This window comes from Ylistrum balloti, unplaced genomic scaffold, assembly GCF_031769215.1.
Source record: "Ylistrum balloti isolate Yb309-2 unplaced genomic scaffold, AGI_CSIRO_Ybal_v1 Utg370006, whole genome shotgun sequence".
In the NCBI taxonomy this organism is placed as follows: domain Eukaryota; kingdom Metazoa; phylum Mollusca; class Bivalvia; order Pectinida; family Pectinidae; genus Ylistrum; species Ylistrum balloti.
The window spans coordinates 502416-523842 of record NW_026782081.1 but is presented as its reverse complement, the minus strand read 5'-3'; the positions used below and the strand labels follow the sequence as shown (position 1 = coordinate 523842).

Below are 21427 nucleotides of genomic sequence, written 5' to 3'. Positions count from 1 at the left end.
TTGAGTACACGTTTACGACCGTAGTATTAGAGTAATTATATAAGATATTTCAGAAAACAATAGCTGTTTTTTTAATTGATATTATTTTTCCATATGCATTGTCAAGTTACACAAGACACCAAAACTTATAGATTGTTAGGTACAAAGTGTATAAGGATGATTGTGAAACATAAAGTCATATTTTTGTTTTGAAATAATGTTATCCGATAGTAATTGTCTGATCAATTATAATTTTGCTGACTTTTAAGCAATTCCTTTTTGTCCTTTCTTTACAGTGGTTGATGTTTGCCAAGACCTTAACTGTTCTTATGCCTGCTCTAACAACACTGATAGTGGAAATCTCGAATGTGAATGTCCTGGAGGCTACGAACTTGATGCTTCCAGAAAAAATTGTGTTGGTAAGAGCCATTGCAAGTTATGTTTGTACTGTATAGTAACTCAGGAAATTATATACTTTCTGAGCCTCCTGTATGTATGTAATATGATCAATTTTGATCAAAGTTAAAATAGCTTTAACACTTGGCAAACATTGGTTCGAAATGCTATATGTCACATTCATTGAAAAAGATGGCGTTACGAGACATCAACGAGTATGTTTTTAAAGAAGACATATTGACATCTCTGAGAAAACAAAATGATTAACTATGTTTATATAATAGATTCTTCTGACATGTTAATTGGAAAGAACACTAAATATTAATATGCTTTTCTTCAGATATTAATGAATGTGAAAGAAACATATGTCAGCAGGAATGTTCAAACAACATCGGAAGTTACGAGTGCAGTTGTTTGCCAGGTTACTCTCTGGATCCAGACAAAACATCTTGTAAAGGTATATGTTTCTTGACTTGATGTAGAGAAAATGAAGAATGGTATTGTTGATATATTTAATGAAACTAACAAATACTCTTGAAATCGACCTAACAATTTGCGTTTTCATTTTAATCTAGCCTGTGACTACCCGTATTGGGGTCGAAATTGTGCCAATACCTGTGCATGTGGAGAAGGGGCGTCTGAATGTGATGCAGCGACGGGATGTGTTTGTAAGTCAGGATGGACTGGACCCGAGTGCAACAACGATATCAATGAGTGTAAAAATGAGCCACTTATCTGTGGGGCGGACAAAACGTGCGAAAACATCAATGGGTTCTATAGGTGTAATTGTTACAGTGGATATGAGAAAATCAACACCACGTGTGTCAGTAAGTCATTTAGCTTTAACTATGCATGACATGTACATCCCATAATGAAAATGTGGATTTTGTCAGATAAGCCAGTATGAGTATCAATCATTATAGTTATCTGTGTACAGCAATGAATGAACAAAATGCATGTCAAAAATGGCAAAGTAATATCTTTACATGAAAAATATATTACAGCTAAAATGAAAAGAAAGCCATCACTTCCAAAAAGAAAGTAACGCTGAGTCCCGTCTACATATACTACTATACACGTCAACAATAATTATATAACATAATTGCGTTTATCTTGGTACTTCTCTCATACTACCTTTCATTTTGTGCACAAAGCAATGTTTGAAATATTTCAGATCACTACTACATTATGTGTTCCTTACAGATATAAACGAATGTCAGCTAGAAACACATAACTGCCCATCGAACTCTGTGTGTGAAGATAATGATGGGGGATTCACATGTCAGTGCCTTACAGGCTATGTCAACGATAGGTCCAACCTTTGTAAAAGTAAGTAACGTTATAAAAACGAGAATGGGCATGACTTGTGAAAAAATAAATGTGATGTATAAATACAGGCACGAAAAAGAATCGCAACCTCCTATTTCTTGTATTATTTGAAATAATATTTAACTCAGAACTTCCATTTGAGTAACGATGAAGTCATTTTTTAAGCGCTAGGTGATAATCAATTTGGTAGGAGGGAGTCCAAAGTGAAGAGGCGGAAAATTCATAAGTTGAATAATGAATACTCATAACTTTAGAATTTGTTAAGTTTGCATTCGATTATGGAGAACGACGTTACAATAGTGGACAGATCTCAACTACACCATAACGCTGCCATAATTGGTCACTGTGCTGTTGTCTACATCAAATTCACTACAACGGTCGAAAAACACATTGACACCTATCTGGGTGGTAAAGTGTATATCAGACAATTTTTGTCCGATACCTGAATCAAGGTTTTGAAGCATGAAATGCGTGAAAGGTTTATCGGTGCACATTATGAGGTATGTCATGAAGCTTCACGAAAGGCTAGCGGTAGGTAGGGCAATATTAAGGAAGGCTCTTTTGACTCTCAGTATATTAACAAGTGTCATTGTCAGTATAATTATATACCTTACATACATTCATAACTATCATTTAAGACGAGAAAGTGAAACGAATATCTGAAAGCTTTCCTTCAATAAATCTTCACAGACACTATACACAGCATTACCGAAAAAATATTTTTCAATTGCGAATTTCCCTATTTTCTTATTCAGACATAGACGAATGCGCAATAGGCACACATGGCTGCACTCAGATTTGTAAGGATGTAGACGGAAGCTATAACTGTTTCTGTGAGGATGGCTTCCAGCTGGCGTCCGATAGGAAGACTTGTGTCAAAGGTACAGCACATCATTATACTAATCGGACTCCGTAATAATCCATATTTTTGTTTACATAAGTATAATCTCATGCTATTTCTTATGAAAACGACCATTGTTACCAAGTTCCGAATGTATGTTTCATCTGACCATCGTTCCACAGTAAACTCTATTAAACAGGGATCACTCTACATTGAACGCATCTTTTCAAGGACGGGATTTGGTATAATAATTATAGTAATGTGTATGATAAAAAGCCAATATGAAATTGTGTTAAAGTGCTATTTGATATCACAATGAAACATTACTAAATTAAGACCATGTCAACTTGGTTCTTGTTGTAGTAATATGTTATCTTAATATTTTGTTCACTCTCATCATTTGTCTTATGTAACATATGTTTACTTATATAACTGGTTTAGTAAGATTAATCACTCCATTTCAGTCTCTGATACGTGTGCGGCATTCTCTGGACTAACTTGTAGTTATGCCTGTCGTTTAAATGGAAGTAATCCAGAATGTTATTGTCCAAATGGATACCAACTGACCTCGGATCAACAAACATGCGAAGGTTTGTCAACTAGATTTATATGGCTATTATTTACTTTTGATTATTAAATGCTACTCAACGTCATTATTGGTGGGTTGGTCGTACGAGGAGGAACTATATTACCTCCCAATAAGATCACTCTGACTAAATAATCTTCATCATTGTGCATTTCTTGATACCCAATGTTGAGAGTTTTTCTGTCGTCTGTTGACATCTTATGCAAAATCATAATATTCGAAACAGCCCCTTCCCTACCAAACAAAAGTAAAAATACTATAGGTTAGGGAAGCAGGTACTTTTCTATCTATAAATGGATAATTCGTAATAAAAAAATAGATAAACACATTTATCATACAACTTTGTTGGAAACTGCCACTGTTATTTTTTTCTGTTTGAGAAGATTAGACATATTATTTAGAAAGCGTAAGATAATTGTACATTTTCTCTCAGAAAAATACATTGTAGGATTTGGAGCCTGTATATTGAGTTTACTTCTAAAAATCTTCCATTCAAATACACATCAGTAAATTGCACCCTCGATGAAATTAGAATTTGATAAAAAAAAAATAATAAAGAGAGCCAAATAATAATGTAAACTTGATTTAAACTACATTATATATGCATGTACTGTTGTTTCTTCCATATAACACTCTCAGTGATGTCAAAAGAGAGATCGGGATGAGCTTTTTCAATTAATCTTGTAATTTTCATATGTCTAATAATTTCGGTAGAATATCAAATACATGCTTAAAATTTGAACCACTAAGCATATTCTAAATCCTTTTGATCGATTATGTTTAATCAGAAAAAAGGAAATACTCGAAATAAGAAAAAAAATATCAGGAAAGTATGTTATTATATACCTGATAATATATCTTGATTTAATATGACATAACTTTACTTATTGACTCACGGCACATTGTTTTGGCATGCCACACTCAGTAATTATGCATTCCATACACAGATGTAAATGAATGTACAGCAGGACTGGATCTGTGTAATCAGGACTGTAGCAATAATCCTGGAGGATACACCTGTTCCTGTGCTGTCGGATACCGTCTGGAAAATGATGGCCGCACATGTGCAGGTAAGATAGATATTGAAGTCTTGTGGACATAAAATTTTAGGAAAACAGTAAAAACAGCTTTCATTTACACATGTTGCTTGATTAAAATGTTTAAGTTATTCATTAAAAGCGAGTGTATAAAATGTACGATAGAATAAAGGAGAACAGTTAATCACTAGTTATTGATGGGATGGTGTTCTGTTTTAAAAACAGCGTGTGATTCTGAACATTGGGGGCAAGGATGTGCAAACATTTGTCACTGTGGTCCTGCCGGTACTACTTACTGTGACAGTGTGACCGGTTGTGTGTGTAAGGACGGATGGACAGGACCTCAATGTACGGACGATGTCAATGAGTGTCTGATAGGAAACCGATGTCCAGGAATCAATGAAGAGTGTATGAATATCCAGGGGTCATACATGTGTCGTTGTGTTACTGGATACTCCAACGTAACAGGCACCTGTCAAGGTTGGTAATTCCTAGATAGATTTTGCAAACAAAAATATGTCATGATTTTTGACGATTTAATCAGTCTTAGACTGTATTAGATTATATCATTGGAATTTTATAGTACAAAGAGATATGTTTGATATAGATGTTTAAGTTATATTAATTTACTCTCCAGACATCAACGAATGTAACACTACAAATGTATGTACTCAGGACTGTACCAACACGCCGGGCAGCTACACCTGTTCTTGTTTTTCTGGATTCAAGGGCACGGATACTTGTACCGGTATGATATACTCTCACTCATCAACTTTCCAAGCATATTTATATCACAAATGCATGTTGCAAAGGTGAAAATATTCAGCCACATGGCTGATTTCAGCATTATTGACTTTAATAAATCAAATGATTTCATATATCGTTTCCACTGAAGATACTAGTAATTAGATACATAAAATTCAGTGGGTTTTATAAAAAAAAATGTTTTTTATCTGATTCAAAAGAATAGGAAATATCAATACCGTATATGATACAATTAAGTATTCATTTTAAATAATCAAAATTGAAACTTACTCCAGTTGGTGTTCCTTTGATGAAATCTTGGCGCATAACGGGGAGAAAAGAAGTACCATTAACTTGGGAATGTTAATTATGTCTATTTTTGTTCATAGAAATTAACTTTTGGAACAGGAAGCTTAAAAATATATTATATTGGAATATCTTTATTACACAAACATACGAAAATTTAACTTCAGGCATGCAAAACAGTAATGTACACCACTCATCACATGAAACTAGGCCAAATATTTTAGGGATTACTTCATATAAACACCACAGGTTTCTCCAAGAATTTTATGACAAAAACACAGATTAATTGACCCTGAAATCTGAAATGAGACGTTTGCTGACATTGGTATCTATAAATGGCATGATAATTCCAACTGGTTCGACTTATACAGACATCGACGAGTGCGCCATACACCAAGACGGATGTGACCATTTCTGCTCCAACTCCATCGGCAGTTACCGGTGTTCTTGTCGGGACGGATATGACCTCGATCTCATCAACCGTAAAAAATGCATAGGTATCTATTGTAAATTTTACTATTTAATTTTTGGATGCGGCCTTTTGTATTTTGTTGACATCAACATGGCATTGACTTGCTATAATTAAGATGCCGTCATTATCGGAGATGTTGATAGAAAATATTTTTAAAGTTTTATTGTATGTATGTAATGTTAGGTTTGTATGTATGTAATGTATGTATGTATGTTTGTTTGTTTGTATGTATGCATGTGTGTGTGTGTGTGTGTGTGTGTGTGTGTGTGTGTGTGTGTGTGTGTGTGTGTGTATTTATGGTGTATTATGTTTATGTCTGTACACCATGTTGTCCCAGGCTCTAACCTGCTGTCTTATCCTATTGACTGTTTAAATCAATAAAATATTCTGAATTAAAAACAATGTTTTATTGCTTACCATTGTCATTGATATTGTAGTCTTGAACTATGTATAAAGGGTAGAAATCTATAACCACTGCATTGAATTAAATCACATACATACCTTATTATCAACGTCAACCATGTGTACTTATTCTTAAGTCTATTATCTGAAAAAAAAAAGAATTTTCCCGAATTCATAATGTGTCTCTTAAATTCCATTATGAAACAAAATTTCCGTTATATGGATTTGGACGTTCAGCAAACTTTCTACCATGTGCTAAATCCACGTTGTTGTTTTCATTTTGGTTATTTAGCTAAGGTCACGTGTACTAACTCGACCTGCAGTCAGTCATGTGCAATAGGCAGTAATGGGAGACAATACTGCTCGTGTGAACCTGGTTATGCATTGGCTGGCGACAATGTCACGTGTAACAGTGAGTATCACACTATCTTTCAATACTATCTATTGCAATATATTAAGTACAAACAAGAAAGTATGACCATATTAAAACGTTAACGAATAATTGTATTATATTTACTTACATGATTGTTAATCAAAAAGGTAAGCTTTTGAGTATAAAAACGGTATGAGATATTAATATAGTTTTTGAAATTATCATATATTTTTACAGCATTACCATAATAACATGTCTTATTTATTCATATGTTCTGGACGACATAAAAAAATGTGGGAGGAATACTTCTCCATTCATAACAATGTGATTATTCGATATAAAACTGATTATCTCAAAATTTCCGAAAAAGGAGCAAAAAGGAAAAGATACTGTTATGGAAGTTCTTTCAGTAGTCATGTGGGTGGTCATTGTCTTTTACTTTACTAGATGTCAACGAATGTGCCGATAATCCTTGTTCACAAAACTGTACCGATTTGACCCCTGGATTCCAATGTTCCTGCTCCTTCGGATACAGGCTTCAGTCAGATGGCGCCACCTGTACAGGTTCGGTTTTTTCCTTTTCTTTTTTTTTCTGTGTTTCCAACAAATTGTAAAGTCTTTAGTAAAAGGCCTTTCTTCATTGAACGAGAAGGTTAAGGTACAGCATCACTTTCCTTACAAAGATCCATTATCCTATATCAACCAATGTGTTATTATTGATGTGTATTGATAAGAATAAAACTGCGTGAAAGTGTATTATGTCTTGTTGATAATTGATACAGCTGGTGTTCTTTAACTCGATTTAAGATATCAAATAAGTTTTGTTATCTTGTTTGCTGAATCAAACTCTTTTGTTTCTCATAGTTGAATTATCAACCTAAAATATTGTATTAAAGTTTACCTTTATTGTTTTATGTTTAGAATGCGATGTTGGATTTTATGGAAGGAATTGCAGCGAAGCTTGTGCATGTGAAGTCCAAAATACGATCTCTTGTGACAAAATGAACGGGCAATGCACATGTAAGAGTGGATGGAATGGAACCACCTGCGCGGACAATATTAACGAATGTGATCTTGGTCTGGACAATTGCCCTTCCAAAACGACGACTTGTCTTGACACTAATGGGACCTTTGTATGTGACTGTCACAATGGTCTTGCTGTAAATAATGACGGACAATGTGTGGGTAAGTTATGCAACAGTATCAGAGGTCTTCATGTAAATAGTAAGAAGCATGTGTGGGTAAGTTATATGACAGTAAAAGAGGTATTCCTGTATATAGTAACAAGCATGTGAGAGCAAGAGGTCTTCCTATGGCAATTTGTATTTTTTATGTATGTGACTATATCAGGGTTCTTGTTGTGTAAATAGCAACAAAACAATGGTTGGGTAAATATGTGACTGTATCAGAGGTCTTGTTGTAAATAGTTACGCGCACAATATGTGGGTAAGTAACGTGAGATGTTGCTGTAAACAGTAATGGACAAATGTTGTGGTAATTCATGTGGCATTAACACTTTGTTTTAAATGGTAACGGGAAAAGGTAACGGGAAAATGTTTTGGAAGTCTGTGACGGTAACAGAATTCTTCCTGTAAACAGTAGTAGCAAGTGCTCTGCTTTTTCTTCGTATAGTCGATATCAATAAGTATTACCATCCAAAAGAAAGCAATGGAAGAATGATGAGATTTTTTTTCTTTGTTAAAATATCCTTAAAAATTGGCTTAGGCTTGATTTGACTTTTACAACTTTATTTCTTCAATGATGCCTACGTTTCCAATAATTTGTTTCTATGGTATTTGATACATGTATCTATGGCATCATTTATGATTCATATTTTGCGTCTATTTTTCATATTTTAGAATGTCCAAACGGGCGATACGGCTATCACTGTGACAGCGTATGCGCGTGCAATTTCAACCGCACGGATACATGTAATAAGGTGAATGGCACATGTAACTGTATGACGGGATGGACTGGCATCGACTGCAATACAAACATCAATGAATGCGACGTTCCAATGTTATGTGGTTCACATGCAGACTGCATAGACACAAATGGGTCTTATGAGTGTGTCTGTGTTCAGGGATACTCAAATCTCGGCAACGGTACATGTATAGGTACGTGTGATCTACTTCTGTATCCGTGTTATCTGAGAAATATATTGCATTATATCTCTATCTAAATTTTGACAAATCTTTGGACCAGTTTTGATTTTCAAAGGTCACCGTCTAAGATTCAAAGTTAAGGCTCTTGGCATCACTGACGAATTCTTGTACTACGATAAAATAGTTACTTCATCAGAATATTAGGTTTTCACGTAGTGATTACTATAGCAAGTAGCACACTATAAAACATCCTCTGTCTTTAACTCGCGATATTGTATTTGGTTTCTTGCAGATCAAAATGAATGTCTGGTTGGCGCTCACAACTGTAGTCAGTATGCTAATTGTACCAATACTGACGGTTCGTTCACCTGTGCGTGTAATGGCGGATTTGAAGGAGATGGATATACATGTACAGGTGTGTAAAATACACAATATGGTTTTATTTTTTTTACTTATGCGCTTATATATGGTGACCAATTTGTTCATTTTTGAACTGCACATGTTATATCTATCTGCATATCAGATTTCAATCTCACTGATATTCGACTACATTATGTTATTTAACAAGCCCCAGAATACATAGTTTGGATGGCAACGAAATAGACAGAGGATCCATGATAAATGTTCACAAAACCTGATTGTTATATCATTTGAAAATGCCTTACCTTATAAAAGAAGATCATCAAAGCCATCGTCATCATTATGATCTGATACCAATATTCAAAATGAATGTAAGGGAGACGAGGTTCCTTAATGAACAAAATATGACATTTACATTAAACAGATATTGACGAGTGCATTAACGGATCAGACATATGTCTGCCAATCGCCAACTGTACCAATACCATAGGATCATTCTACTGTAAGTGCGGAGAAGGTCTACCTGGAGATGGAATCGTGTCCTGTACAGGTAAAATATCACTTGGACCCTACGGATAATGAAACAATGCATGACTACTTACGTAGTTCCATGCATCGCTAACCAGTACGTTTTGTAAACGCAACAGAATAGAGTTGATATCACACTGAAATCTAAAGTAGGATTCTCACTAAATCCTAGTACTGGTATACTTATAAGGCAAGAATATTTAAAAAGAACCGACATAATGGATTATCTAGCTGCACGAGAATCCATGTGCTTAGGTATAAAACAATTTTTTTCAACCGTAAACAACAATTTCGAAAGGATATACAACTTCGATATTGACTAAGAATTCGTGTCTAATTTCAATAATTCAATATATTTACTATCACAGCTGTGAATAGATACATTTAAAACATCAATATGATATGGCTATGGGCTAGAATAGACATTGAAAACCATTCACTTTGGCTCTTTTTAGGATTCACCGGTCGGATGTTCCGTTTACTTACCTCATTTATCTTCACTGTGACGGACACACAAGCTTTAGAGAATACCACCAGCAGCTACTACCAGGGGCTCCTCTCCAATTTTACTGAAGGGGTATGCTTTCATAATTTGAAATTTTACCAACATCATTTATCAATGTATAAAAAAAATTGTAGTCTGCCAGTCACAGTTGACCTCTTGTCTTGCTTTCCTCAATTGTTTACTAAAGGGGTTAAATGTATTATGCCAGTCAGAAATCGATTGTAAATGAGCAAATACTTGAATGTATTTTTTATCGCAAGATATAGTATAACAGCTAAACATTGTTTATAAAAGTTTATTTACAGGTGGATTATCAATATCAATAAAATTTTTAACATCATGATAATTTGATATCATATTTCTGTTATACTGTTATATACAAACAACACTCTTTCTTTTTCAGTACAACGATGCGTATAACAGAACTATACCATACTTCAATGGCGTGAGAATTACAGCAATGAGGTAAGCCTACAAAATACATAATGTATGTATATTAATTGCAATTGAGTTACAATTAGCATATAGTATGAATATGGCAGAGTTTTAAAAGGAATGGATGATAAGTAGTTCCCGTATTTAAATAAAATATTTTAGGCTATTGATAGAATACAATGCTCATGCATTTCACATTAGTTATTTCCATTAATTAATATCCTTTTTACGCTCTGTACTCTCTGGAGCTTATAATCAATTTCTGTCCCTTCTTTAATTTACACCTGTTACATGATAATGCTTTTAAATAATAACTCTTTAATATTTGATATATGAGTGACATGAAAAAGTAGAGCATTTTCAAGAAATACATTTTTTGTGTGTTACAGGGCAGGTTCACTTATTGTGGAACATGAGCTGTATACGCTAAACAATCCAGACGTTGTCAATATCATCATCAAAGCAATTCAAGACATCACATTTGAACGAGAACCATTTTACGCGGGAGGTCAGACTATCCCGGTCATTTTATACGGAATCCAGGACTTAAACGGAACTTTTCGTGAGTAATCACTAGGCTATTGATCATGCTTCTACCTTTAAGAAAATGTCTATGTTTGAGATCACATATACATACATGTTGTGATAACATGAATATTTTTATCCAATTATTTTTAACAACTCACAAAATCTGTAAATTTCAATTAGTGTATTACAAATAATGATACGCATATTAATCTGGAATTGAAGTGGTTTATCAATGCGGTTGGTTATAAAGTAGAACTCGACCTACATTTTTAAACTGAATTTGAGTATATTGTTAGCAACTAAAATCACTGGTAGAGAGGATGAACATGTAGAAACATTTATACAGAGATATAAAAGTATTACTGCATAATGTTCTACTAACAGTTATATCAGGCATGTAACGACATGCTCTGTGTTATATCAGAACTTAAATAGTTAACTAGTTGGTGTCTGTATGCAGATTTATGACGACTTTGAATTAGATGTTTTTTGTGTGGAATTATTTCACCAAAAGAGAGAAAAAAGGAAAGTGGATATTCATGATACTCATATGAAGTTTGCTATATAATTTCGATAAAACGACAACGAAAAAGAGCAATTTTTTATCTGAGTACGACAAACCATCGAACACTTCATATCGCACAAGTATATATGTATCTATATGTAAGAACATCATTCGATGCATTACTCATTTGCTTTACGTCTTACATACCATTAGTTTTCAATTCGATGAAATATCTCTATTTATTCATATGAATAGGAAATTATACGAAGGCAGACTTCAGTGCCTGCGACATACTTGATGCTCTAGAGCCGTGTACAAACGGAAGTGTTTGTACATTTGCCGATGGACTCTACTCCTGCCAGTAAGTAATGCCCTATTATCACCATAATTCTGGTGGCAATATGTATCATTTGTTTTACAGAATTTCTGCATTTTATCATTCTAGAGACTGATATTTTTATAGATTTTTTTAATCAAACTCAAAATTAATGCAACGAGGAAAAATAGGAACAACTCAGTTCTGATATCATTCTCATGTTTGCAACATAGCCACTTTTGCCCATATTTTCCTTTTTCGTCGGTTGGTCATGTGGTATCACATGAAATCAATAAAAAATTGAAATGGGCTTAGTTACTTCATTTCACAAAAAGCAAACGATATTCATGTATCATTAGTTTCACTGATGGTATAAATGCAAGTATCTGATACATGATAACTAAATAACTTATTTCCTTTATCCCTTTTGTAGACCACCACAGTCAATGGGTAAGTTTTTTTTATTTATCTAAACGTTAATCAAGTGCTATTGACTTCCGGGTCATTAGGATTTATATTTCATAAAAATTGAGTAAAACATCATGATGTTAAGCATCTTAACTTCGGATTTAAACAGTTTTTATTTTCTATGAGTTACGGATTTCATCCGAAAGCATGGGAAATATAGTTTTAACATAAACAATCAGACATGATGTTGAATTGTCCAGAACATTGGAAGACAATTTATTTTGTTTTTAGGGTTTTTTCTTTATTATCTTACTCTTTTACTCTTCGATTGTGTTGATGAATGTACTATTTTATACTTCCGTTTTCATTGTTTTGTGTTCTGTACTGCTAACATTTATATCCTTTTTCCAGATAATTTCGCCATCATCATGGGTCTTGGAGTTGGCTTAACGTTGTTATTACTATGTACATGCTGTTGCTGCATGTGGCTTGTATTTATGTGGCGCAAGAAAAGGAGGAGGCATCGGCAGCTAGAAGAGCTAACTAGAAATAGATCCCGAAGAGATAGGTAGGAAACTGGAGTTGTAGATCAATACATATTTTTTGTCCAACTTGTCGCTCTTTTGTTTGAAATTAGCGTCAGAAATGTTGAATTTATATACTGTATAGTTCTAAAAGAATCAGAATGCTTTGAGAATTAATATTCCAGATTAGCCATACAGTAAATAAAAAAGAGTGATGTATGCAATACAAATATCCACCCGCAGCAATGATAGAAAATAATTGTCTGCCTAAGTTAAAAGATATTTCTGCCTGTTGTTGTGTTACTGTGACAATTATCTTATAACTAAAAGTCAGGGGTTCACATCGTTATTTTACATCAATTTATTTTTAATGGATGTGCTACCAAACCAGAATAAAATCTAAATTAACATATCTTTTTTCTTCTTTATTAGTGACTCGGATGACGTCAGTTCCAAGTTCTCCCGTCATTCCATTAAACCAATGTTTGACTTTGCGCCTCATCGTGACCCATTTTACTTGGGTCATGTAGAGGAAGATGCCCCGGGCTGGAGTTCAAACGCTTCCTCAGATCATAGAGACGATGACTTTAATTCAGGTAAATAGTCCTGGCCCCACTTGTATAAAACATCTCAACTTGAGATTTCCTCAAGTCGAGATTTTCCTCAGCTGATATCTCCTCAAAAACGGCTTGTATCAAATTTTCTCAAGGAATTTCAGGACATCCTAGCCGATGACTTCCTCCTGTTCCTTGAGAAAATTTGATACAAGCCGTTTTTGAGGAGATATCAGCTGAGGAAAATCTCGACTTGAGGAAATCTCAAGTTGAGATGTTTTATACAAGTGCGGCCTGATAACATAATGAACCCAGTGTTTTATGACTACATATTCCATCCGCACCACAGGTAAATTGAGCATATCTTTTGACAATAAACTTTATCCACACCTATTTTCAAGTTTTAAAAAGTCTGTTCATTAACAGTTATCAATCACGAAATGTATGTATTACAAAATTGCAGTAGTTTAATTACAAACTAATTAAACCGACGAACCAATACAACATTAAATATGTTGTACATCACATGTTTAATATGTTTTGAATAAAAAAATATGTTGATGAAACAGTTTTTGTCCAAATTCCTGCGGTTTATGGCAATGCTATCACTGAACAAAGCTATTCAGTATTGGAAAGCATTTGATATACTGATATACTTTTCAACCAACGTTTGTTTATGATTAAATCATAAATTAATTTATCAATTTTATTATCTGAGAAAAGTGCAATACTTTGAATAAACGAAGATGTTTTATATGACGCATGCTCTGGCTATGGTAAGGGTGAGAGTTGCCTACAGGAATTTATATCAATTTTACCCCTATTACAAATATTTCAGTGGATGAAGCAGAGCCTCCGCGTGATGATGCTCCAACGCGTCCTTACTCAAACTTTTCGTGGGAATTCATCTGGCCTTTGTCGCCGAAAGAGGAGGTGAGTATAGTATAGTATAATAACTAATCAACTGAAGCCCCGTTTATTGTTTCACGTACCCTCAATATATTTCTCCCTCTCTCTCTCTCTCTCTCTCTCTCTCTCTCTCTCTCTCTCTCTCTCTCTCTCTCTCTCTCTCTCTCTCTCAAATGAAATAATATCAATAGAATAAGGATATATGAAACACGTGCTTTACCGGACTTGGTGATTTTTGCATTTTGATATAATTTGTAACCAACATTTGTACATTTTTGCCAAGAGTGAAGCACTTTATCTGACGTTTTGTAGGTTTTTTCACCTGTGGACTATATTTTGTGACAGCGTAGTTGACGTCGTAATTTGGTTTTTAGCGTAAAAATTCAATATTTTTTCTATTGCCAGCAAACTTCTCTTCAATATAATTCTGGAAGTTTAGGGCAGACTTCAATAAACTTTAGCATGAATTACCACTACAAATAACATATAAATGCTGACTTGTTATAAATACATCAGTCTGTTTCTTGAGCTTTCAAAAAAAGACATTTGGATGAAAATTAAAAGATTGATTGATATTTTGTAAAATCTGCACAGTGACTCCTTCCTTTTATGATATCAAAGCAATACCCAAATTATTTTTTTTTCTATTAAAGCATAAAGCTTTGAAAAAGTTTAATTTCTCAACATTCTCAAGTAAGGGTTTTAATCCTTTTTTCCCCAAAATTGACCCTGCTTGTGCAGCTGTCATATCAAATGAAAATTAACATGTTGAGATTGCATTTAGCCACATTGTGATGAAAAAAAATTTTGCTGGAAACAAATATCGCCTAGAAATAAAATATCTGTAATTTAAAACAGAATAAACAAGCAAAAATGCATATTGCCTATAACATATTTTGACGCTTGTAGCAGTAAAATAAGCACTGCAAGATTTAAAAAATACTTTCTATTATTAAACCTGTCAAAAAAATCATCACCAGAATAAAAGTCAAATTTTAGAAGTTTTGGGCGTCTGGGTTTCATATATCTTTAAATGCAGCATTTCAGTTTTGGTATTGTCTTCGTTAAAGGGACCAAAAATTTACTGAATTTCATACTTGAATCGGTACATTATTTGTCGGTTTGCACTTGAAGGACTATCGAAATATTTTACACGTTACAGCCCATGACAGTATTATACATTTATTTAATTTCAGTTCCGTATCCCGAGACCAACTCAACTGCGGAGTCCAAATCCTATATATGAGGTAAATAAAATTTTGCCTATTTAACTAATATCGGCATCAGATATTAGGTACTGCTCAATATTTCACATAATTAATATTATCAGGTTGTTTTCTACGAGGCTGAATTTATTGAAGAGCTTCTCAAAAAAGGTCACAAAGATCTTGCGAAGTCATTTAATTTCACCTTCAGATATATTGATGAGGAATTGTCTTTAAATAACAAGTAGTTTAATGACTACATCCAACGTATATATCGAACAACACTGGAAATCAAAGACAGACTCTTCTACACCAGCTGCTTATCCCGACCTTTTCCTACAACAAAACCAACATGGATAAATTTCCATCAAGTTATATGATAAACATAATCTATTCTATTTCTCTATTGTGAATTTTCCATTTCTCGATAGCAATATCCTTGCCACTCCAACCTATGGTATTAACATGTCACAGTTGATTCGATATCCAAGGGCCTGTTCCCATTATCATGATTTTCGTGCAAGAAGTCGTCAACTGTCTAACAAACTCGTATAATAAGGGTTAATAAAATGTATGAGGAAGCTTTATGGTCACCATAGTGATCTAACTGAGAAAACTTCTATTTATTTGTGCGACATGAGGCTGGACATATTTGGTGCTCGTTAGTTTGCCTGTTGGCTTCGTTGTTGTAAACCTTGTTCTCATTTGAGAACGTGGCATTACTTCCTTGGATTGACCAAGGTTTACATGGCGGGTATCATCGATGAAGCAGAAGACGCTTACTTTTTCAGAACACCTGGTCGTATTCTCCTTATACTTTTTCAGTAGTTTCCGTGTAAATCTTTCTTTTGTTCATATTTGCCTTAGTTTTATGGAATTTGAGTTTGAATTATGATTATAATGCCATGTTGGTATTTTCTTGATTTTGGTTTTTGTTTTTATCCTTATTTTAACAATGTTCATATCTACAAAAATATACACTTTGATGGTTTTCGATAGTGATACTTATAACTATACCATCTAAACGATAAAAAGAATGATGTAACTGTGATTTCAATATTGAATAACTTTATAATTGCTAACTTGTGTTTTTCGATCATATATTTACGTCCGAAAATCATAATATTTACATTTTATAATTTTCATGAATCTTTTCTTTCTCAACATTTCTATGGAGAGTGGACACCACTTTTCTGGTAGTCAGGTATAGTCGATTTTCTGTAATCAACAATTCGTAAGGTTGCATTATGTCTGTTATGCACCATTCAGAAAACTGCAAATCTGCTAAAAGTAGGACAAAGGGAAACGACCAATTTCTGTTAAGAAAACATTCAAATTATTGCTCTTTATATTTTGTAAAACTGAATTGTGTTATGATTATCTCAGGCTGGTGTAACCTTATTTTCTGTTTTTACTTTCTTTTTCTAGGACAATGAATGATAAGCTGACTAGTTCTGAGATGAATCTATGATCATCAACCTTACCTAGCACCCATCAGCGACGACACTTCATACAAAGCAATTAAAATGCAACAATTCTAACATGTATGCCCTATACTATCAATGACTTCATCATTTTTTTAATGTCAACTGAAAAGTAAAAACTGGAATTTGATACTTTTAACATTTTCTTTTTATACAATGCATTCATACCTGCGAAGAACATAAATTTTGAACTTAGGTTACAATTAGTTTTATACTGATGATGAAATTTTCTATGCAGATGTACTATATATTTTTATAAAAGTTTTAGGTTATTTCCGACACTGCTATTTATACAATACACTAACATTAACTGTTTTCAACTTTGTATGACTGTTAACAAATTTTGCATAGAAAATGAGAGATATTTGATGAAGTCTGACACAAATTTATTTTGATAACTCAATTATGTAGGAATGTAAATAGATTCTCAATGAATTTCGGGTGTTTTAACAAGAAAATGTTACCAAGTTAATTGCAATCATAATAATTGTTTAATATAATTGAAATAACCTTTAGATAGCGAGTGCATTAATCATAGTTTTGTTAGTCATATACAACCTCTCTACATTATATCTTCTTAACCTATTAATAAAAACGAAAATGTTCAACAATTTTTGGTCAAATCAATATTATCATTACGTGATTTTGGCCCAGGGTCATTGATTGATCAAACGACAAAACAATACAAAAATTAAATATCAGTAATGTAATCCTCAGAAAATAAAGTTTAAATCTAGTATATTTTTTTAAAAGTAAAAGGAAATGAAAACTACACATTTTTGATGGATAATGATAATCATTGAAATTTTAAAGTTCGAAAAAAATGATAATTCCTATATATTCTTATTTGTTTTAAGTTATTGAGACTTCAATCAGTCCTTATTAGAAAATTTAGAACCGTAATATTAGTATAGTATTACAGCAGACATAACAAAATTTTCGCTTTTAATATAGTTAAACAAAACATATGCTTAACATCAGAAAGGATCTGTAAAACTTTTTAGCAATATAGATAGACCTTGTATCTTGGAGAGTTTTTGTTATTAATAAGGTTACGCAAGTTGCTTAATTCATGTCAGGTAACGATTGCATTCGTTATTGCATAAATGAGAATGGCCTTGTCTTGTAAATACTTGGGAAGAAAGATCGTTTATATGCATCGGTGTCATTTATATATTCCCTGCTTATATAGTGGTTATTTTAGATGTCTTAGAAAGTACCAATTGGTTTCGATTAATGAGATAATATGTGAGGAGAAACAGATTTTTCTTTAATATGAATTTTGGTCAGTTCTTGGTAACTTGAGGCAACAATTTTGAAAAAAAATCAAATTTACATTTATCATGTAAAAAGTATTTATCTGAATTATGTCATTTACACATTTCATTAATTGTAAAACAAATATACAGGTATCACAAAATTTAGGCAAAAATACCACATGATACTTTGGTGCAAATTCACGAACTCATTACTTTTCTGTTGTTATTTCTCAGCAGCCTGATGACCACGTCACTGTTGCATTATCATTGCACTGAAGTGCAGCTATCAATATGATTTACAGAGTTACCTTTTTACAAGAACGATGTCATGTAATGATGTGACGAGGAAAGTAAAAAATAACATATATACAATTTATTTAGCGATATGCTGTGCATATATATATTATAGGAAAAGTGAGTTTTTTTTCTTATAAATGATAATGTGCCAAGTACTTGAATTTCTCATCATACGCAACTTGCCTTTATAGCAATAGTGCATTATTGTATAGCTTTATGCCTCTTTGATTGTAATCACTTATCATTCAGCATTTGGAATCCCATTCGATTGCTGGGCAAACGAATGAAAATTTAATCATAACCTAGTACCCATGAATCACGTAAATCTTTATATGATGTTATAATATATGTGGAAAATTTTTTGTTGGGTTATGCATGGTGTCATGGTGTTCTATATTGAGGTTGGATATTTTAGATAAATATTTGTTATATTTTATGTAGATTTAAAAATGGGAATATTATTATATTTACATGTTTATATTTTTTAATAAAAATGTGCATCTTATTGTTCGTGTTCAGTTATATTATGTTTTTAGATACTGTTATTCTTCAATCAACCATGGTCATCTGCGTATCACATAACTTTATAGAGATCGATATCGGAGATGGGATAATAACAAATGCAGTTGTCCTGAAAAGACTTGTAGAAACACGTTTATAATTATGTGGAAAATTGTGCTAATATTGGATTGATGAACACATCAACAACTTTGATTAATACATTTAAAAAACATTATTTCACATTTTTACACGGCCTATTCTCATATATATTGAATTATAACTGCAAAGTGTCATTTTTATTAAAAACAAATATGCTTAAATAATATATGTTTTCACAACATTAATTAATTGTATCTTGAACATACGTTATAATAGGCAATTCGTGTCATAAGTCTGCTATATCAGTCGCATTCATCCAATTACTTCAGAACCGAAAGACGCCCTACAACAGATATTGAAGATGTGTGTATCAATCATCCAAAATTTCCAGTGACATTAGCGACTGACAGTATCATCAGACATATTCAAATATCAAAAGAATGCTGTCTCTGCTTTCTATTCTCCTTGTATTTTTTTCAGAAGTGACCGAGTAAATTTGTTCTTGTTCGTGGCGTTTCATTTGAGTTTGAAATTAGATTGTTTGTGTTGACATATCGGTATTTTTTCTACAGTTGGTCATATCGCAAACTTATCAACTCCTCTACACGAAGTGGGGCTTATATAGATTACTCGCTTTCTTATCTTATCAGTTATGGAGCTAAGTGTACAAGTCAGCAGATGTGTTATACTTCGCAGTTTTACTTAACGAGATCATTCTTAGCTAGATATAATCTTGCTCCTCCAAGGTATTCACTGGACCTATGGTCAGGTGATCTTAAAATGTTGCAGAAAATCAAATACAAAATAATAACTTTATGAAGTGATACCAGAAAGTATTTAGAGTATATATCTATATATATATATATATATATATATATATACAAGAATACAAAATAAATAAAGATTAGATTAAAACATATGGTTGATTTGTTCATAGGCCAGAGAAGCGTATAAAATCTTACGGTGCTTTGCAAATGAAATGATCTTGGTTATGACAGTTTCGATCATTCCATTGAAAGTCATGTGCTTTGTACAAACAGAGGCAATTTTCTAAGCCACCGCCATTACTTGGCTCCCCGGGTCGCCAATCGGTAAATGTAAATGGATCGCGAGATGGCGTCCATTCCCAATGACCCTCTGCTGGTGCATCCGTTCCAGACGTAAAATAGCAGATGTTCCAATCAGAATCTATGAAAAAGATTTTATTTTTATTAAGATAACACGATTACTTAACTTTTTGAGATAAGATAGTAGACAATGAATTAACAAAAGACACGTTTCACCGTTACCAATACATAAGAAACCGTATAACCACATTGCTTTTCTTTCCACTGAAATATGAATGTTGACGTTGTCTTACCTGCAGCATGGCGATGTCGTAGTTCTGTCTTCAAGAAATTGTTTTCGTTTTGGTCCGTAATCGATACTAGCTGACTGTCATATATTTGGCAGTAATACTTTAAGGAGGAACATGAATTTAGTAACAAAACATTAACCTTGAATAACCGAGTTGAGTTAAATGACATTGCTATTTACGACATTAAGACACACACGGTGTTATAAATATTTATGAATGATTGAGGACAAATAATACTTCAATGCTAATAACGTACTCGCTCACTTCTAGATAAGTGAACAGCAAAAATTGAAATGTGTAATTATCAAGAAAAACATTTGTCATATGGTTAAGTATTTTCTAAACATGGAATATTCACTTCGTTGAAAATTAAGTGTCTACAAAATATGTCATCATTAGTAACTTACGAACGCCTCCACCCAGGTGTCTGTATCGTTTGAAAAGAAATAGCATGCTTCGTTGTGGTAAATCCAACCTACACCGCAGTGGTTCACAACTGCAAGCGTCCCTACAATGTAAAAGCTTATTGGTATCCTTGTTGTTAAAATGGTTAAAATGGTGTAAGGAATCGAGTCAATATTTCTGGCTACCAATCGTAAGTAGGAAAGCATGTCGATTTCTCGTTAAATATCCGCAAAATAGAATTTGGTGAAACGTGAAAACATTTTCAAATGTTGCAGAAACGGCTCAGTTTTCTTCCTGAAAATGATAGTAAGAATATAAAGATAATATTATGCTTATCTACTTGCAAAGAATATAACATTTATTAAAGGAAAAGTAAAAAGAAAAACAATAGAATTGATACGTCAGGAAAATTAATAGTCTCAGTCGTTATTCACAAATGTTATCTGGTTCAAGCAAACAAAACAGGGACGTCATTTCAAGAATAGTTGCTTACACATCATCACCATGACATCTGCTATAAAAGGTAATACAGACCTTGTATCAGGATAGTGGAAATAACACTGCCGATTACCAGCATCCTAGTAAAGACGAGATATCGTACTGTCTGTAAATTCAAGGCAACACACGATAAATAGATAAGATTCCAGTGCGTGATTCTCTCACACACTACAGTATACC

At 33.2% G+C, this 21427-nt stretch overlaps 2 protein-coding genes across 2 annotated transcripts in view; one reads left to right on the top strand and one right to left on the bottom strand.

Annotated features, from left to right (window-relative positions):
- Positions 1–12727, top strand: part of LOC132548143 (mucin-like protein) — a 29425-nt gene extending 16698 nt beyond the window's left edge. The window contains exons 17-37 of the mRNA XM_060211965.1: positions 276–398; positions 716–832; positions 951–1202; positions 1579–1704; positions 2460–2585; positions 3010–3135; positions 4079–4201; positions 4394–4648; positions 4806–4916; positions 5590–5715; positions 6385–6504; positions 7387–7650; positions 8325–8582; positions 8863–8985; positions 9355–9480; positions 9914–10035; positions 10367–10428; positions 10788–10960; positions 11687–11792; positions 12181–12197; positions 12567–12727. Coding sequence (XP_060067948.1) covers positions 276–398; positions 716–832; positions 951–1202; positions 1579–1704; positions 2460–2585; positions 3010–3135; positions 4079–4201; positions 4394–4648; positions 4806–4916; positions 5590–5715; positions 6385–6504; positions 7387–7650; positions 8325–8582; positions 8863–8985; positions 9355–9480; positions 9914–10035; positions 10367–10428; positions 10788–10960; positions 11687–11792; positions 12181–12197; positions 12567–12727 — 3017 coding nt within the window. The remainder of the gene's footprint in view (positions 1–275; positions 399–715; positions 833–950; positions 1203–1578; positions 1705–2459; positions 2586–3009; positions 3136–4078; positions 4202–4393; positions 4649–4805; positions 4917–5589; positions 5716–6384; positions 6505–7386; positions 7651–8324; positions 8583–8862; positions 8986–9354; positions 9481–9913; positions 10036–10366; positions 10429–10787; positions 10961–11686; positions 11793–12180; positions 12198–12566) is intronic.
- A 7218-nt stretch (positions 12728–19945) lies between these two features.
- On the bottom strand, positions 19946–21326 carry LOC132548142 (perlucin-like). Its single transcript, XM_060211964.1, has 4 exons — positions 21284–21326; positions 20752–20852; positions 20348–20444; positions 19946–20175 (listed from the first exon to the last, which is right to left on the bottom strand). Exons 1-4 carry the CDS (start codon positions 21324–21326, stop codon positions 19946–19948), a joined length of 471 nt encoding a protein of 156 aa, XP_060067947.1.
- Positions 21327–21427: the final 101 nt, after the last annotated feature.